The 20,166-nt window shown below is 52.4% G+C and overlaps 1 protein-coding gene across 2 annotated transcripts in view; it reads right to left on the bottom strand.

Moving 5' to 3' along the window:
- Window positions 1-1,956: 1,956 nt before the first annotated feature.
- SKAP1 (src kinase associated phosphoprotein 1) overlaps window positions 1,957-20,166 on the bottom strand; it is a 235,089-nt gene continuing 216,879 nt past the window's right edge. For both annotated transcript variants that reach the window (XM_054014447.1, XM_054014448.1), the window contains 2 exons: window positions 3,194-3,303; window positions 1,957-2,334 (listed from right to left, as the gene is read on the bottom strand). In XM_054014447.1, coding sequence (XP_053870422.1) covers window positions 3,202-3,303 — 102 coding nt within the window. In that variant the 3' untranslated portion in view covers window positions 1,957-2,334; window positions 3,194-3,201. The remainder of the gene's footprint in view (window positions 2,335-3,193; window positions 3,304-20,166) is intronic.

Here is a 20,166-nt window from a genome sequence, read left to right as displayed (position 1 = left end):
TGGGTTTTGGCCACAACCACATCCCTCTCCCATGTGTGTCTGAGCCGAGGCCTGGCGGGAGCCGTGGGAGACCTGGGGGGGCTGCCCGGGTTGGAGGGCCGGAGACGGGATGCAGGGAGGCCGGGCCCAGATCACGCCTCCAGCTCGCAAAGGGGCTGGTGTTTGGCCTTGCATGTTGCGGCAAAAGCTGGCATCTGCACCATGAGCTACAAGGAGCCCAGCTGGGAAGGGAGGGGGACATCTGACAGCTCCGAGGCCCTTCCGCTTGCCCAGCTGCAGCTGCTTCCCTCCCCCCTCCGTGCATCGCTCGCAGGTGAGCTGTCTTGGCACCATTGCTAGTGGAGCAGCAAAACTAATTGGAGCTGTCAAGGCTCTTCCCTGCTCCGAGTCCAACAGCAGGTGGGCGGGAAAGGCTTCCAGGTGCTTTGCTATGGGCTAGCAATGTTCCACAAGGCGGCAGGGGACCGGTTCAGGCCCCAGCCCCTTCCACAGCGGGGAAAGCGCTCAGCCTTCTACCTGCTAGCAGCAAGGGCTGGAACCAGAGGCCCGTCACAGTGACGTAGTCGAGCAGGATCTGTGCACAGCTGATTGATTTGAGATACTGGTAGTGGTTTTAAGTGTGGTGGCTGGAAAACAGACGAAGTGGTTACTGGTTTCTTATTTTCTGTTTGCTTATTTTGGGTAAGGGAAGCAGGGACAGAAAAGGAAGCAAAATAAGTAAGAATAAAGATCAGAAGAAGCTAAAACTGCACAAGTTGCAAATTGCCCAGAAGGACTGAACACTGGGCCTGGGAAAGTCTCTGTTAAGCCCCTGAGCTGAGGGCATCTCAGTTTCAGTGAACTGCAGCCGGGTGTGGCCCAACCTCTGTGTCTGTGCTGAAGCTGAGAGTGTCTTAGCAAGACAGGAGTGGAGCCGGAGGGGGCCCCGTTCTGGCAGGAGGGGGTTCTCTGTAGTATCCCAGCGCATCGAGTGACGGTCTCAAGGGAAGACAAATGGAAATTGATGTGCAATTGGCCCGGGAAAAGGCTGCCTACCAACAAACCAGCTGCCCCCACTCCAGCCTTCCTCCCTGAGCTTCTGAGGGCACTGGCAATCCCCCACAGAATCGCGGTGTGGCTCTGTCTCTGCTTAGCCCCAGTCCTCAAAGGCGTGTAGCCACCTAGCGGAGACTTTCCTGGAGAAACTGAGCCCCGGAATCAGGAAGGCCCTTAAAACACCTGCTTAAGTCTGAGCACACACTTAAGTGATGGGCTGAAAACGGACAATACTGCACTAAAAAGGATCGGTCCTGCCAGTAATGGTAGCTGTAGGGTGACCAGACAGCAAGTGTGAAAAATCGGGACAGGGGGTGGGGGGGTAAAAGGAGCCTGTTAAAGAAAAAGATCCAAAAATCAAGACTGTCCCTATAAAATCAGGACATTTGGTCACCCTAGATAGCTGGCTCGGAGAATCAACACACCCCGGCCATGTGCTGTAATGTGGGAGTTAATTTCAGGAAGGCTGATGGCTTTTTTCCCTTTGGCCTGATGCTGTGGCGAACAGATAGCTACCACCACCTAGTGGCACATGGGGGACACAGCCTCTCTCTTTATTTCCCCCCCCCCCCCCCCCCCCCGTCCCACATTGATGGAAAGATGCCAACCCATCCGACTTCTGGGCTGGCCAGTCGTGGAGGCTGAAGTTCTCTGTTGATCCCCAGAGATAGGGCAGCACACAGAGCGTGTCCTCCCAGCCCCACAGCGGAGCTGATGGAGCTCCTATCAGAAGAGGCTGGTCACGGGCCAGAATTGGTTTGTGGCCCGGGAGTCTACCAGGGTCGGAGAGGGAAGGCCAGTTCTAGCGTTGTGTCCTCTCCTGGCACACGCCCGTCTCTCCTCCCTGATCGCCGAATCCAGCCGCAGAGCGAGCCAGGGAGTGAGCCTACAGGGACGCTGAGACGCTGCCGGAAACCATGAGAACGAAAAGAGAATCTCTTTATTCTGGGTCTTCCCCCCGGCTCACAAAAGAAAACAAAAGTGGCCCCTACGTTGGCCGATTGCTCAGGCGTCTCGTCAGCTGGGGTAAGAGCCACGTACAAAGCCACGTGTCATTCCGAATCAAGTGGGGAATGAGGCCGATATTACGGAATCTGGAAGGGTGTGTGCGTTAGCTTGGTAATTGGCTCGGGGACGAACAGGATGCTCTGTGAAACAGCAGCCACGTGGGTGTTGGGAGGTGAGTCTCTTCACGTGGAGGTGGAGAAGGTTTCCATAGGTGCCCGAGGGGCAGCAGGGGAGAGGACCCCAAGGTGGGGGCAGCTGTCCAGTATGTCGGGGAGAGAGGCACCAGGGAGTCTAGGAGGAAAGATACAGGAGTGAATATTGGCGAAGAGAAGATGAAAAAGGATGTGACCAGGGCACAAGCAACCTGTCTGGAGCACACCCAGCGACTCACGGCATGGGAGGAGGTGACTTCAGTTGATGCAGCAAGAGGCGGTGTGGGCCACTGGTTAGCGCAGGTGATTGGGAGTCAGGACTCCTGGGTTCTATTCCCAGTTCTGGAGCTGACTTGGCACGTGATCGGCCAGCTCTGTGCCTCAGTTTCCCCACCTCTCTACAGGGCTTTGAGAAAAGTGAAAAAGTGATCTATAGCCAATGCTCTGCCGAGTATTATTATGACTACCACCGAGAGACAATGTTTTCTGGAAACACAATCTTCTGGGGTGCTGTTAGCTCCATCCGACCCGAAGGTAACGACCCTTTTCTGCGCTTCACACAGGGATCTCCAAGTCAGGGACATTTCCATTGCAAAGCCCCTGGCTCATGGTCACAGCTGGACTCACTTCAGACGCCTGCCCAGGGTCACAGAAAAGCTGGGAGGGGAATGCAGAAGCCTTGATTCCCCAGTCCTGGGCTCTAACCCGCCGCCCTCACGCCTTGAAGGTCAACGGCTAATTCCTCCCACCTCCCTGCCTCCTTTGCTCCAGTGTAAGGTGAAGACCAGAAGATGGAGCCAAAGGCAAAACCCTCCCAGGTTTCTCCATGTCCATCTTCACAAAAGCTTAAAAACATACCCCGGGACTGTCCCAGCCCCAGCCGAGACATCTCAGACCTCCTGGCAAGACAGTTTTGTTATCAGCGAGGGGGGGTGTGCGCGCGCCATCTCTGAAGAAGTGTGAAGAGTTAATCACCAAGCAGCGGCTGTGCCTCTTACCCATTGGATCATCTTCCCTCCAGTTCGTAGGCGGCTGTGAGGTATTCCTTTGGGACGATCCCCACCTCGCTGTTCAGTTCGCCGATCCACCAGCCATACATGTTGTACTCCTGAGAAAACAAAGCAAGAAAGGGCCCAACCTTGGACATCCTGGACTAGATAACTTAGTCCTGCCTTGAGAAGACGTCTCGAGGTCCCTTCGAAGTCCTACGATTCTAGGATCTTAGATAGAGAGGATGGGAGTTACTGTTAAATCACTAGACAGGCCCCCTGGGTTCCATTCCTGACTGCCACAGATTCCCTGGGCAAATCACTTCCAGCCAAATTTACACAGGTATCACCGACTAAGGCCAGTAGCCAGAATTAGACCAAAGTATTACAAGTCCTCAGGAGCCCAAATTCTCGCGTGCCACAGGCAGAGAACAGGAGAGACCAAGGTGCCATCAATGCGCTGGTAGAGCACCAATTAGTGAACCATGCCCACATGATCCTGGCAAGTGACCCACACCCATACGCTGCAGAGGAAGGCAACCCCCTCTCTTCCCACAAGATCCCTACCACTCTGACCTGGGGGGAAATTTCTTCCCAGCCCCACCTATGGTGATCAGTTAGACCCTGAGCATGCAAGCAAGACCCACCACCCAAGCACCTGAGAGAGGGAACGCCAACCCAGAATCCCGGCCCACCCCTCCAGTGTCCCACCTCCAGCTGTGGGCAATCTGTGATGCTTCAGAGGAAGGAGACAGAACCACCCTCCCAAAAAATAGATGGGGAAGGAGGCGATCCTTCCTGACCCCAACAGGCGAGCGGCTGGAGCCCTGAAGCATGAAATAAATCAAGAAGAAACTAAGAATGCCATTCAGTGAGGTCGGGCTCTCCAGGCCAGCAGCTCCCAGCACGTTGCAAACAGGAGGGTGACACTCGCCCTTGTACAGAGGGGCAGCACAAGCATAGGCGCGGACTCCGTGGGTGCTCTAAAAAATAGTTGATCCGCTGCTCCCCCTTCCTCCAGCACCTCCTGCCTGCCGAGGATCATCTGTTCAGCGGCATGCAGGAGGCGCGGGGGGAGAGGGGGCGGAGCGAGGGCAGAGGGCGCTCGGGGGAGGGGGCAGAGGTGGGGCCTTGGGGGCTACGGGTGGAGCAGGGGTCAACCCCCCCCCCGGCAAATCAGAAAGTCAGCGCCTCTGAGCAGAAGGTCTAGGAAACCCCTAAATTCCACGTAGGGACTATTTTCAAGGCGTTGGCAGGATATAAGCAGTGCACAGACGCAGAGGAATGCCCCCCCCCCGGATCACACCCATGGCCCAACTCCTCCGGTGTGCTTTCACCGACAGCCACCAGCCCCAGCTGTTTCAAAGGAAGGTGCAGCAGCAGGTTGTTTCCACGTGGGATAAATTTTCACATGGAACGTTTCCTCCTAAACCCTTTGGCTAGAGGTTGGCTGGGGTGCTGACGCCCTGGTGCCGATCCTCTGCACAGCATGAATTAAGTCTCTATTTTACAGATGGGGAAACGGAGGCACAGAAGCGCCACGGTTGGGGGTAGGGCCACACGATGAGAGACCGAACCCAGCCCTCCCGCCAGATGATGCTCTCAGTGGAGCCAGAGTCCGGCTTCCCCAACCCCAGGCTAACCCACGGACCACGCTGCTTCCCAGCTGCGAGTGCAAGACAGGAGCAAACACCTGTCAGGGTGGCTGCCTTCAGCAAGCGATGCGCTCACCAGGGCGCCGAGTGGCAGCAGACGCTGCAGAATCTTTGAGCCAAGCAGACCTGCCAAGCTGCCGGGTCCCAGAGTGATGAAAGACCCGCCCGCCCCCGGCCGCATTGCAACCCTCTCGAAACAGGAAGGAAAATCCCGCAGCAAAAGAGGAGCAAAGAAAGCTTTGCACAAGTAGCTGCCTTAGTGCGGAAATGAACGGGATCTGCACTCGCAGCAGGAGGAAACTAACCCACCCAGGAGACCTTTGGCTGGAAGGGGTGGGCGGTGGGTCAGCAAGCCGTCCAACGCAGGAATGGAGCAATCCAGCCCTCCTCTGCCCACCGCAGCCCGAACACCACGAGGTATTTTCAAATCATTTCGGCTTTGATGAATTGCCGGGGCGCTGGCAATTGCTCATAATCAAAGGGAGGAAAATGCAAATGAGAGCCAGTCGAGAACTATCGGCACCAAACGTTTATTCCACTGCACCGTGCCAAGAAGAATTAAAACAACATTAAACTCCCGGCAATAATGTTTAAGTCCTCGTTTCCGAGTGCCAAATTGCACCACTCTGGATCATACAGATGTTTGTTAATTATGCTAATTTTTATTAAACTATTAAAACGAGGAGTGCACTGGCACAGCAAGCCAAAGCCCGGCACCGAGCGAACCCTGTTCTCGTCTGGAGGTGCTAATTTGCTAAGATGCTGACGCCTGGGTTTAGGGGGTGCTGAGCAGCTGGGTTTTTCCGGGGCAAGGGAGGAGAGCGATGGAGGACTGTTTCCCTGGAATCTACCTCATCAGCTTCCAGCAGGGCTTTTACAGATTGGGACGGGGAGTGGGTGGGTGGGGAGAAAGAATTTAGCTGAGACAATCATCTGGACGTTCATTGCTTTGAGAAGGTGGTGAACAGGTGCCTGTTGGGGTCTGACACGCACACTCCCTGCAGGGCGATACGCACCTGCGGCTCAACACCACCGTGCACCTGGCCGGAGGATCTCCAAGCGCTTTGCATAGCCTCGTGTATCCCCATTGTACAGATGCGGCAACTGAGGCAACGGAGGAGGCAGTGACCTGGCCACGGTCAGCGACTGAGTCCAGGTTGCTTTACAACCCAGGGAGTCAACATCCTCCCCCTCCCCGCCCCGATCCTCCTCTTACTTGCACCAGTTTAATCCCGTTGTTTTACACGTCACTTCTGATTTATCCCAGTGAAAGAGGAGACTCTGCCACCAACCCCTTGCATTATGCTCGATGCACACAGGTAACAAAAAACACCTGTTCGGCACGCCAGGAGGCCCCAGTTCTGCTCTCCGCCCCGAGACCTCCTCCCTCAAACTCAGAGATCCGCTCCCAGCGGGACGGCCCACTCCACTGGCCCCAGCGCTCTCTGCATTTCCTCCCGGCGACCGGCAGTGACAAGCGCACCCGAAACAGACGCTCGTTCCACTAACCGGCAGCCAGCGGGTTTGCGCACGGGGCCGTAAAAGGATTTATGCTGCTAATCTCCAGCAGCAAGGGGAGAACAAACACACACACGCACGCACCCCCCGCCGTAAAAGGAACAGCCAATTCTATAACCGAAAATGCGCCCCGGCCACCAGCACAGGGAATATTTCACAGTTTGAATCAGCCTCCAGTGGGTTCCCTGGTGCCATTTATGGCCGCGCGAACATCACGGCCCTCCTTAGCGAGCCGCCTGTCACAGGGCCTTGAATCCCTCCCTGGGGCTGCAAATGCCCTGCCAATAGGTGTCGGGGGAGGGAAGCAGCAGGCTTCTCCTCATAAGCCTGGAAAAAAAGAGATTGGAGCCCCCCTGCTACATGATTGCTGCATTTTAATTTCCAGCCGCCCCCGCTGCTTCCTATTTGTGTGATCTCTTCCAAGGCAGCTTAGCCGTGACCTGGAATGACCAGCCCTGTCCTGGGAACAGACGAGATGGCCGGGCCAGATTCTCAGCGGCTGGAAATCGGCGTAGCCTTGTTGACTTCAGTGGGGCTTCGACGACCGATGGCAGCGGAGGAGCTGGCTTTTGCCTTTGAAAGTTCAGGCAAAGACCTGTTGGGGTTTTCCAGCCTCCTATGTTAATTTAATTCCAGGTCGCGTGCTAATGGTTCCCCATCCCCACCCTGCAGGGCCCCAGAACCAGGGGGCAAGAGGAAAACGAAGCCCCTGGTTCATTGAGCCATAAGAACGGCCATACTGGGTCAGACCAAAGGTCCATCCAGCCAAGTATCCTGTCTTCCGACAGTGGCCAATGCCAGGTGCCCCAGAGGGAGTGAACCTAACAGTGATCAAGTATCAAAGGGGTAGCCGTGTTAGTCTGAAAGGTGCCACAAGACCCTCTGTTGCTTCTAACAGTGATCTCTCTCCTGCCATCCATCTCCTCCCTCTGACAAACAGAGGCTAGGGACACCATTCCTTACCCATCCTGGCTAATGGGCTTCCCCACACATCTGGTCCCACCCCTGGCGGGGTCTTCTGCTCCTGGCGTGGAAAGAGAACTTATTTGTATGGCAAGAGGACGGCTCTGTGGTGCTGGGTGCTGCATGGATACATAGCAAGAAACAGTTGCTGGAGAACGGCAGAGCTGTTATCCCTCTTTGACAGGCAGGGAACGGTACCTTCATCTCCTGTCTCTCAGGCCGGTGCTTTTAACCACAAGCCTGTTGCTTGGACCCTGAAACCGGGGCTGCATCCCCTCCTAGGCCGCATGGTCATCAGGGGAACACTAGCATGATATTAACATTGCTGCAAAGACAGCAACTGCTCCTCCGGAGTGAGCGTTCTCCCCCCACACCCGAAATACGTGCGTTTCCTTTCCTTTCCTTTCCTTCTACCAAAAGCAGAGCCGACAATATTTACTCCGGCTTCTGGCCCTGGCCAACATCCGTGCGCTTTCTGCCCGTCCTCGTAAACAACCCGTGCCTCCTTCAGGAACACAATCCATCAGCCCCCCTTCGCACAGAAGATCAATGACGCTTTGATGGATGCCCAAGGAAAAGCCAATCAATCAGGGACTTATCGGTTTATGATTGCTTGGCCCCATTATCAGTGTGTGTGTGTCATACATTATTGTTAGTCAAATGGAGGATCCTAATTCATAGGTGAGGCATGCCCTGTGCTGTTAGAGGGTCAGCTGACACCGGGAGTTTTATACCAGGTCAGCTATATATCTGTTGATCTAGAAAACTGGCTCCGAGCTGAAGCTAGCTCTGAAATTTAAAATTTACCTTCCCCCCTCAGGGAATTCAAAACTTGAAGCCAGCGGAAGACGCACAGTCACTGCTCAGAGACCTCGTTTATTTGGAAGCACTCACCTATGTTTTCCCAGCATGGGGGATTTTTATTGGGTATGGAGGCGGCTTCCACGATACTTCGGCTCCCAGCGAACCATCCTGTTCTCCTCCCCCCTTCCTCGTTTATTATTCAACCTCTCTTCAGATAAATCACAATAAAAATGAATGATTAAATTTGCCCCCAACGATTATTTATTTGCTCTCGCCAGGAACTTGTTAAATGGGTTCCTGCAAGACGGGAGGTGGACAGGCCTAAGAACACAAGCGGATGGGACAAGCCAAGGGATGGCCGGTCGGAGCGTAGGAAATACGGGAAGTAGCAAGTGAGGGCGTCGAATGAAACGTGGCCATCCCCACTTGAGCAAAGCCGCCATTTGGGGAGAATGGGTTTAGCCTGGTTCATGCTGGACAGCACCAGCAGAACTTAGGAAGGGACTGGCCCCTGTCCAGGTCCGTGCACATGCTGTTACTGCTGTGTGTGCAATAACATGCTTACTCCCAATGACTTCCCCCCCGGGGAGCTTTGGCTGCAGGAGGAGGTCAGGATTTTGCAGGTAACTTAAAAGAAAATCATCTGCGCAACGCCATCCATTTCGATGGCCTGCCACAATAAACTAGGTTCATCCTTGGCACGGGCCCCGGACTTGCACCACAGATGAATTTGGCCCAGAGTCAGAGATGGTGCACAAGGCCCAAGGACATTGCCTGACTGGGAATCAAATGAGCTCGTGGTCTCTGTGCGTATGCAAGCGGCAGGGGTGGGGTGTCGTCTGCCAGGGTAAAACACTGCTCCCCGGTACCGTGGTGTCAATCCAGAGCGACTCTGTGGAAAGCAAAGGAGTGACTCTGCATTTACACAGGTGCAGGCGCAATCCGGATCGGCAAGCGAGCGCTATTTTAGGAGGCCCATGGAGAGCGTGACACGGGGCGCTGTGTAGGACCCCCGCTAGCTCAGACAGACAGCTAGATGCAGGAAAGACTTGCAAAGCAGCTCTGTAATTGAGGCAGGGGGCGCACACCGAAGAAGAGGGAGGGAGAGGTACATTCATTTGCAAGAGGAAAAAGAAAAGGGGGGAGGGGGGCGGACTGCTGAATTTGGAGACCACCGCGGCTGCCCCATTTTCAAGCTGATGGGATTGTGAGATCATGTGAAACTGCGGTATTAATATTTATTCCATAAAGCACGCGGCTCACAGCTTTGCACCATTCTGCCGCGCTCTGACCGCAGCACCAACCCTCAGGCACAGCAACACAATTTGGAAACAATGTGACGGAAATGTTTAATCTGCTTAGCCCATCTGTGCTGCGTATTTCTCCAGCACTCCCTGAGAGAGCTGCCTTCGAATCTCCACATCGCCTTTAATATTCTCCTAAATCACCTCCCCACTGCACTTCAAGGGCCATTGCTACAATATCACAGGTTCATCTAAAGTGCACCGGGGTGGGGGGGCCCCCCCGAAGAACAGGGGTATGGTGGGGGGAGAGACAGGGTGTTGCTTGGGCTATTTTTTATTTCAAAATAATTTCCAGGGACAGTCTTTCCATGCCCCTTGGAAAAAAAAAAAGTTATTGTGCTTTTGCTGGAAGGTGATTAGTGAGACTGTTTAGAACCAAACAGGCTGGGATGGAGGAAAATCATTTCCGAAGAATTGTTTTTATTAATCTCCTGCCCGGCCGCTCACGTTCAGGCCCCGGCTTTCGTTCGGGCCCAATCCTGCTCGCAGTGGACTCCACCAGCGCCTGCAGGCCTGACCCCTTGGGCAGAGAACGCCCGCCTAGAGCGGTGAAAAGCACCGGGGACTGGGAGTCAGGGCTCTCGGGTACCAAGCCAGGTGCTGGGAGGACGCACGGTCTGGTGGTTACAGCTAAGAGTCAGGACGCCTGGGTTCCACTCCCGGCTATGGCACAGAGTTGCGTGCCTCGGTTTCCCCTGTCTTGTAAAACGTGAATGATCCCAACCCTCCCCATACCTGGGGGGAGCTGAGGTTTATTTACATAATGCATGCACAGTGCACGGCGGAAGAAAGACGAAATATGAGACAATCGACTTTTTTTTTTTTTTAAAACACACCCATCACTTCCATATCAGGTGGGGAGCAGCTGGATGCAGGGGGCTCGCTCGAGGCCTGATCCTGAGAGATGCCTATCTCCTTCGACTTCCCACCAAAGCCTAGAGAGAGCTCAGTACCCCGCAAGCTTAGGCCCCTCACCTGTGCTCACCGGGGGGGGGGGGGGGGGCTGGCCTCCCTCTGAAAATGGGGTGAAACTGGGGGCACTCAACATCTGCCGGAAGTGCTTGGTGCCCCTGGCTCATGGAGCTGGGGCCACGCGTGTGCACACGAGGTCCCATTCTGCGTTAGCCCCCCCCCCCGTACCTCAAACCTGCCTCCGGCTGGGAAAAGAAATCGGGATCCCTTTGAGCTACTCTGCGCATTCAAAGAGCGGAATAATGGCACGCTCGGCCCCGTTCGCTGGCAAAGGAGGGGAGCGGGGTGGACAAGGCGTCCCAATTGTGGAGCCTCCAGCCCGCCGGTGTTACATCATCTGCACACATAGGTGTTGCCATGGCAGCTGCTTATAGCTTCATTTCCTGGATCCCCCGAGGGGGGTGTCACAGCCGGATCCACCTGCTCTTTACCCTACCCTCGGTGGGGTCATAGTAAGGTCGCCAGAATAAATGAACGCGGGTACTAATGATCTGTTTGCTGGCTGTTTATGCTCCGTGTGTCAGGGGCACTCACATTTAGAGAGCTCATTATGGCTGCAATTAGACGGCACCATTGCTAGATATTTAACTCCTTTTTCTTTTAAATTAGCATTTTAATAACGTGCTTTGAGCAGGGGAAACAAAATGACCATTTTTCACGGCCAAACTTCTTAGCTGTAGGTGTAACTTTCACGGTAAAGTTGGGAGGGAAGCCAGGCCGGAGCGGTTGGTTCCCCTTCCACCTTTCCCCCACTTCTAGTCTCCCCTCCCCACGAGGGAAAAAAAAAATAATAAAGGGAGAGATTTTTATTTGCTTTACTGCACACTCGATTTCCTCAAACTGTTCTGCTGCCAATTAGATTCCGCTTGAAAGTCCCGAACACTGGGGCCTGATGAAAATGAGCAGTCACCGGAGTTAAACTTTGTGCGTGACCTGTGAAGACGGCTTGAAATAATTGTGTGTGTGTGTGTGTGTAAAAGGATCCATTTATTTCAGATTCCCCCGGCTGAAAAAAAGGAAAGGGGAGGGTGGGGAAAAAGAAGAAAGCACCCATTAGAAGATCAGTGCTATCAAAATATCTTTATAAGGTAACCCCCAGGGCCCCTTCCTTTCAAAAGGTCACTGCAATTATTTCTGTTTCGTTCATAACTCTTCTGATCATCTTATCAGACTGGGTGGGGGAAAAAAAAAAAGGAAGAAAAAGAGGAGATAAGGCACTACCTGTAATTACTGATCCTAGAAGGGAGAGGGATGGAGAATTTATAAAGGAAGCTGGGGACTGGGAAACTGAATGAGATAGAAATGATGCTACAGGGGGAATTGGGTCTAGAAGTTTAGCTTTCAGGAACTTGAAAAGGGCCCCTGTTTTAGTCACATGTGGTTTGAGCAGCTGAAAAGTACAAAGACCAGGAACAAATGGGAACATTTCCCTCAGTTCCCAGGGTCATTTTATGATGGCCGTTTATTTCCTTTTAATTTGGGACCTTAAGCTAAACATCATTTTGCAGACGAGGAGGTGAACGGGACTCCAGAAAATGTGTTGGTGTAGGAAAGAGAGATGTTTGTCAAGTGTGTATGTGCACACACATACAGATAGAGAGCAGTGCGTAGGAGATACTTTTCGCAGTTAGGGTTGGAAGGATGAGATTATTAGTGGTAAATGTTGGTAAACGTGAATTTCACCGTACACACACAATCCGATGGGAAAAAAATAGCACCAACGAAATATACAAAAAAGGGCCGAATGAGAACATATTACAGTTTGATTCAAGGCTATTTACTTTGTCTAGTTGGACGTCTGATGTTGACAATTGGTGTGCTAATGGTTATAAAGCTTTCACTTTTTTAATCCCAACATCTATGGTCATTAAATAACCGTCGGACCTCCCCCAGAATTTCCTGTAACTGTGAAAATTGGGGGGAAAAACCCGACCCAAACTGAAAACAGTGCTTAAAAAGAAACATTGCAATTATCTGTCAAAATAAGTGAAAAAGGAAAAGGAAAACTTGAATTCTGCCAAGTCTGTGCATTTTATGCCTCTGTAGGAGATGGGACAAAAGCACGCATGCGAAAGTGGCTTTCAAAAACGTATTCCTTTCCTACCCTCTTGGAATCCCACATCCAAGTTCTGCCTGAGATTTTCTATTCGGACACCGGGCTCACAACTCTTTCCATGACAACAGACGGGAGGGGATTTCAGAGCGACAGGAGTTTGGAGGTCAATAGTTGAAGACCAGGAGTTAGGGATCAAAAACACTGGGACGACCCCCCCCCCACACACACAGTTGAAATAAAGATGATCTTGGTGAACTAGTGAGGAATCAAAAAAGGGGGAAAGTGCGAGGGGGAACTAAAGCAAGAAAAAGGCAGCTTTTGTGAGAACAATGGTGCAAATGTTTACTCTTCTGTATCAGCTCAGTTGCACCTTCGAAGCTGCTGGTTCATAAATACAATACGGATGGCATAGGCTATAATTTGGTGATAGCTACCCCAGGACATATCTAGATATACTTCTGTTATTTTAATTAAATACTGCATTATGGTTTGTGACAACTTCATCGCTATAGCGTAAATGAATTTGGAATTAAAGTCTTATTTAGGCATCCAGCGTATCCCCCACCCCTCCATTTCTCAGTTTTACAAAGCAAAGGGCTATAAAATCAAGATGTTTGTTCATTTACAGATGGAGCAGTGTGGAAAAAAAAAAGGGGGGGGGAACACACTATAGAAGCTGACTCTGAAATACTCACGGCTTACGAGCATTCTCAGACAGGGGAGAGAATTCTTTTGATCATAAGTGGGCTACGCTGAGTATTAATTGTGTGTGTTTATTCTTATCTTTCAACCCGGGCTCGTCTGAACAATTATACTGATGGCCAGGGGATTTTTTTGCCTCTTTTGTTTAGTAGTTAATAGACAGCTTTTAATTTTTAAACTGTTGATTTGTTACTGGCACCGTACTGTAGAAGTTTTTGTACATTTCATTTGTGAACAAGGGGAGCGGAGCCGACTGAGTTTTTGGGGCAATGGATAGAGAGGCGTTATGGCAAAGGCAAACTTATTTTATTCCCGGGAATGGGAGTTTCAACGCCATCAATCTATTAACTTCCCTCTAATGAAACTAGACTATACGTGACATTTTGCAATATCACTGCTTTAAATGTTACCACATCAATTGGCTTAAATGTTACCCGCGCCTCATGAACCGGGATATGGTTTTATAATTCTCTCTCTCGCTCTCTCTAACAAACAGAGATTTCCACCGATATTTTACACGATCATTGGAAACAACAATGTAGGTTTAAATATAGGTGCGCAACAGGCGACAATTAAGAAAAGAAATTTACAAATAAGTTTTTTGTGACACTTCAAAAGGAGGTTTCTCTCCATTGCCTATTTGACAAATCAATGTACGTTTTAAAGTGTTTATGATCTATTTAGTGTGTGTGTAATTTGGATTTCACACTAAATATTTCCATTGTCCAACTTATTGTTGAATAACCCACAAAACAGAACAACAAACCAACCCTCACAGGAGGAAAAAAAAAAATGACAGCCGAGTCATGTGAAAGTTATTGTCAAAGAAAGATGGGTCTGAAAATGACACCCTGCTTGAATATTTTTCTGTCTTGGCAACCCCAGATAAAATGTCCCCCTCCTTTTAAGAAATAAAACCGGGAATCTGTAGACATTTGTTACATTAGAAACAAAGCTTTTTCGCCACACATTTTAAACAGGGCATCTGAATGAAATGTCACCCCCACCCTCTTTGGCAGATTAGCAAAAGGTTTATTATTAAATCTCTGTCAAATAAAGGCAGAGTTGACTCGGGAGAAGCTGCCGGTTATAATACTGGCTTCAGAAAATGGAAGGAGTGTCACACTTAAAGACACAAATTTCCTCTGTAATATATTCGAATGGAAACCTCTGAATCCAATACTACATGGGCATATCTAATAAATTCACAATATTTCAGCCTCAACAGCCTACAACGGTTAGTTTTAAAGATTTATGTGGTAAAAAATTACTCAGTGATGAATATAGTTTATTCTGTGCAGTATTGGAGGGTATAAGGAATTAAGCTACTGTCTTTAAACAGTGAATTTATTATTACCTCTGTCAAAGATGAAGTCTTTAACAGCATTTGTTATAAAATTCAGCACAAAATAAATGGTCTGAATATTAAAAGGAGGGGGAAAAAATGCCGGAGTTTGCAAATGCACTGGTGGTTCTGAAGATGAACCCAAGACCGCTGCTAAAGTTTGCACAGTTCTGGGTAAATTCTTTGGTACACTCCTGGAAAATGGTTATGTTCAGACTTAAAGGGAGGCTGGTGTGTGTAAGATTTTGATCTCCCTTGCAGCGGCGTAAATGCATAGCAAAGAACACACTCCGATCTCGCTTATATCAGGGGAACCCCAAGATCGGGGATGAATTTCTCCTCCCAGCGACACAGGGGAACCTCCACGGAAAGGAGGGAAATTTTTGCTCCTGGGGGCAACTCACCGCAAAGAACATACTCTGATCTAATCTACACCAATGCACTCCAGAGTAAAGGCCAGATCCTGCTCTGTCTGCTCTACACGGACGCTGGTGTAAATCCGCAGTAACTCCACTGCAATCGAGAGCGGACTCTAGCCCTGTTCCAATACCTGCTCTGTGTAGGATGATGGGGGAAAAAAAAATCGGGACGGGGAGGTAATATTGCCTATCTAAGACAAAGCCAGACTATCGGGACCCTAGGTTAGGATCCAGGATAGGTGGGCAGGTGGGGGGTTGATGGAGGACAAATGCAGCGGGATTTGGACAGCGTGTCCCAAGTGGAAATGTCGGGGGGTTTTCTTTCTTTCTTTCTGGGTTTATAATAAATGGCCGCTGGGCAGCGGGGGCATCATAGATGTACCATTGTGCTGTCTGCTTGCAGGTCGAGTCAGCCTTTTGTCCTCTTCTGGAATGGGTGTCCCCTCATTTATAAAAATTACCTGGGAGGAATGAGGCTGCCAGGGGTTTGTTCTAGATGATTGGTTCCTGTCTTGGGGGGGGGGGGGGGGGGGAAGGAATAGCCCTCGCCTGAATTTGACCGGTGTATGACCGTTGCCTTCCAGCTGACCCCAAATCCCGTCCCCATCCCTCCTCACTCGATAGTCTCCCATCGGGGTTATTAATGGGCGCGAAACCCCATCATCGCCATCATAGCCCTCCGTCATCACAGCACGGTGCACGGCGGCTTGTTAACACAGGACCGGGGGCGGTTTTCCGCTTCCCCCTCCCAGCCCACAATAAATACGTGGGCGGGGTGGGGGGAGAGATTTGCAGATACCATTCCCCTCCGGTTAGGTCAGAGGTGGATAATAGCTATTTGACAAGCAGCAATCAGGTTCATTGTGCCATTCAGATCCCCCCCTTCTCCCCCCGCGCCCCCACCCCCACAAAGTACAGTTGCTGGAGAGTGACAAAAAGGGCCACTAGATGTCACTAAACGCCTCCTTTCGCTCCGGGGTCCAAGGAATAAAAACATCCCCCCCCCCCAATACACTTTCATTTCAAGCAATTGAGAGAATTAACTTCTCCGGTTTTATGGGCTGCGTGTCACATCCAACTAAGTCCACTTAAAATAGGAAGTCTCACAGCGCTCAAATAATTATCATAACGTACAAATCACCCGGCCCGGGGGAAAGAGGGCCGGCATCCTTTAGCTGCGGGGAAGAGGGCAGGGAAGCGGAACCTCGCCCGTCACGCGGCCCAGATGTGCTGCACAATGGCACCGGGACGGCCCAGGGCCCGAGCGACGCTGCAGGTTTGGTACCAGCCCAGAGAGGTTCCAAGCGGTAATGGAACCAGCCTTGGCAATATTCACAGCACCGGGGGTCCGGTGAAGGCCCCTGCGGCACTCCCGGTGCCAGAAGTGCAACAACAAATCTCTGGCCTGCGGTACCAATAAGACAGCCAGCTTTAGTACCGGCACGGGCGGCGAAAAGGCCCGGTGCTTGCCGAGCCATGCCGGTGCCCTCCTGTTGCAGATCAGGCGATGCAATCTGAACACCTGCAGGCTACGCCCGTCCTGGGGATTAGCGGGCACCAGCGCATTGCCGCTGGACTCCTTCCACTTCCAAGGGGCATGCGGGGACGGTGGCATTCCTGCCAAGCACAACGACACAACAACAGCTGGAGCTCGGCAGAACCCGGATCGGCAGAGAGAAGGCCCGGCTTCCCTGCCCCATGCCACAGGCCTCTGCACATTTCCTTTCTAAGGGGTGCGCGTGCTTCTGCTGAATTCAGAGGGAAGGGACCTGACACACTGATCTGCTTAGCGGCTCACCTTGCTGCTTCAGGTTACTTACGGCCACGACAGACTGTACAGACAATTAGACATGTGGTCGGGAGCAGAGAAAACACAACAATAGCAATGCCCCTCGCCCGCTTTAGTGCCTTCCAACCAAGGAACTCAAAGCACCGGGCACATGTTAATGAATCAAGCCTCACCACCCCTGCTGGAAGGCAAGTAGGCAGCAACAGCCCCAATTTGCAGATCCAGAAACGAAGGCCCAGAAAGGCAAAGTGACTTGCCCAGGGACACTTAGTGAGTCACTTGCCAGAGCAGGGAATATAATCCCGATTCCCTGATTTACAGTCTCTTGCCCTAACCCCTAGACTACGCTACCCCTCTGTGTGTGTGCTCAGTGGGGACCCAGTTTCTACACCCCCTCCTGGAAACTCGATCAGAGCCGTCCTGCCCCGGTGCCCTGCACTCCAGAGCTAGTCAGCTACCGATGTCCGCTAACCCCCAAATCACTTTCCCCCCCGCTGTCGATGCTCGAAATGTCAGACAGGACCCAAGCAGCAGCCAGCATGTGTTTCAAACACACCAGATGGATTTTTATATTAGCTACTATTTCATGTTCAGACAGAGCGACCGCACCACTAAAACGGAGTTTGCTTCGATGAGATTAATTCTGGGGAATTAATTGGGACAAGATTGAAAAGGAAATTAAAACGCAGCTGAATGAACAGGCTTCTCAAACACCTTTTTTCTCCCCGCCCGTCCCCGCTCTCCCCTGCTTAATTCCGACTCGGATTCTGCTGTGGTCGCGAGCATCCGTCGAGTGAAGTAATTTACGAGAGGGAGGCTCTCAGGACCAATCGGTTACGTGTGAGGAAGTCAGCGGAAGAGTCACAATCTGGAGCCACCGAAGAGAGTTAAAACCCCGCCGTGGCTCCGAGCTGCATTCCCTGCGCTGGGGCGCGGGCGCAGGGGTGGGCGGCAGAGGCCGATCCCCAAACAGAGTCCATAGAAGAGAGGCCGGGGGGCAGAGCATCAAGCCGAGAGTCAGGACCCTGACTCTTTCGCTCCCCATGCACCCCGGGGTCTAGGCTAGGTCAAAACTCCAGCCGTCTGGCTTGCGTGCCCTGCACGACCGTGGGCAAGTCACTTCCGCTCGCTGCGTCTCCGCTTGCTCGTCGGCAAAACGGTGGGTCAGACCCAGCGCAGAGCAGCCCACAGTGGAATTAAAGCCTCCAGCTAACCCTGTTAAAACCGAGGTCTCCTAGAAGCCGAAAGCCAAAAGGGGGTTCTCAAAAACGGGGGCAGAGCTAAGAAGGGAACTCCATAGGTTCCTCTAGGATCTCGGTGTTCCACCGGGTCCTTATGCTCATCCGGGCGAGACCCTGGGCGAATTCCTCTGGCTCAGAGTCAGGGTTCCACATGAGCTCCTGAGTTGTCTCCGGATCAGCCTGGACGAGGTTATGCACAGCCAGTTCCTGGGGCAACGAGAGGGAGAAACAAGCGGCCAGCAACTCCCGCACGGAGCTGCCCTCTGCTGCCTTCCATTCTGATTCTTAGACGGCGCCCATCACCGGGATATCAGATCACTCGCATTTCCACCATAGGAAATAGCCAGTTGTTAATACCCAGGGCAATTCAGATCCTTTGCTTGGATAACTTGCATCTGAAGAAGTGAGGTTCTTACCCACGAAAGCTTATGCTCCCAACACTTCTGTTAGTCTTAAAGGTGCCACAGGACCCTCTGTTGCTTTTTACAGATTCAGACTAACACGGCTACCCCTCTGATACTTGACATCCTGGACTGAGCGGCGCTCGTCCCCTTTCGAGAACTTTACACACAGTGGTGAGTCCACCCCCCGTCACAGCTGCCCGGCAATAGGCGAGGGTCATCTCATTGTACAGAAGGGGAGAGTGAGACGTAACCAGCAGGATGGCTTGGCCCAGGGCCCACAGAGGGAATCAGTGGCAGATGGGAGATGGAAACAGGAGTTCCTGTGCTCAGACTGCACCTCCCTATAAAAACCACACAGCCGGCGTAACTATTAAAAAAAGAAAATGGGCCAAACTGAGCACCTTAAACTCCCAATGGGAGCTGGCAGGCCGAGCCCGGCTCCTTCCAGGATCGGGCCCACAGGCAGGGTCCAGTAGCATGACACGGGTTCAGGATTCCCATTGGAAGAGGGAGTTTTCCCCAGTCTTGCAACCACAGCCCTGGAGCTGCGCCTCCCTTTCAGAGCACAGCACCAAGGGAACCAGAGCAAAGCCTGGCACATCTGGGTTTTGCCCCATTAGTCACAGAGGGCCTGGTTTGCAGATTTCACCGGTGGAGTGCAGGGGCTCGGGTCAGCAGAACCTCCCGGGATAGACTCACGTGCTGGGCAATTGGACCAAAAAACCCCCGCCGACCCATCCAGGCCCGATGGGGAAGGCTCCGTGGGCCAGGACGGCAACCTGTTGGCGGAGCCAAGAGAGGATGTTCTCATCCCTGGCCGAGGAAGCCTTTTGGAAGTGACAAACTTAACTCTGCCGGAAACTGGTGCTTGAGTGATGCGAGATCCAGGGAAGGGGCTGGGAGCACCCTGCCTGAGTCATGAGTCCAAATCACAGACCAGGCCCCACTGTGCTAGGCGCTGTACACACAAAACGCCCCTTAAGCTGTTCATCAGAGGGTGACAGAGCCATGCTCTTCGCACGTTCCAGGGTCACTATGAACCGGACCCGGCCTACCACCGTAGCTGGTGCCCATCCCGCAGCCACTTCCGGGCCTCTTCTGAACAGGAAGAACCAGAGAGGTCGCTTACAACCCCGCTCCCCGCCTTAGACAGGAGCCTGACTCCATCCCCCTTCCCCCACGGGCACGTTCAGTACAGTGCACACAGTTAATTTATTTACCTGCATGCGCCTGACAAAGAAAGGCCTGGTCACACCTGGCTGAGCAACTCAATTACCCCTGCAATTCTAGAGCACCACCACACACAGACTCCATTATGGAGAGACATCTTGCCTGGGGGCATTTTAAATACCAAGCGCTTATGCCTGGGACAGGGGAGGAAGCATTACAGAACAGTACGAGCCAAACGGGGGAGGGGCGCGGAGTCGGAACTGGGCTCTCCTCCCAGCCGTGGGAGGGAAAGTTGTCCCGTGATTAGAGCACGGGCCTGGGAGCCAGGACTCCTGGGTTCCCTTCCCCGACGTGCTACTGACTTGCTGAGGAAACGGCCATGCCCTGTGCCTCAGTTTCCCCACCTGTGAAATGGGGATGATGGTACTGACCTACTTCAGAGGGGGATTGTGAGGTTTAATTCACTCGCGTCTGCAATGTGCAGACAGGAGGCACCACAGAAGGGCAAAGGATCATTACTATGCCTGCCCACCCTCCTGCTTTCTCAGAGCAGTGCAGAATACGGTTGGCCAGGAAGCACCATCCGGGTCTGAATCTCCCCTGGATTCAGTCCCACAAGCTCTTAGCAAGTCGCAGCGCC

This window comes from Malaclemys terrapin, chromosome 25, assembly GCF_027887155.1.
Source record: "Malaclemys terrapin pileata isolate rMalTer1 chromosome 25, rMalTer1.hap1, whole genome shotgun sequence".
Taxonomy (NCBI): Eukaryota; Metazoa; Chordata; order Testudines; family Emydidae; genus Malaclemys; species Malaclemys terrapin.
Note: the sequence above shows the minus strand (reverse complement) of the source record. Positions and strands in the feature narration are given on the sequence as shown.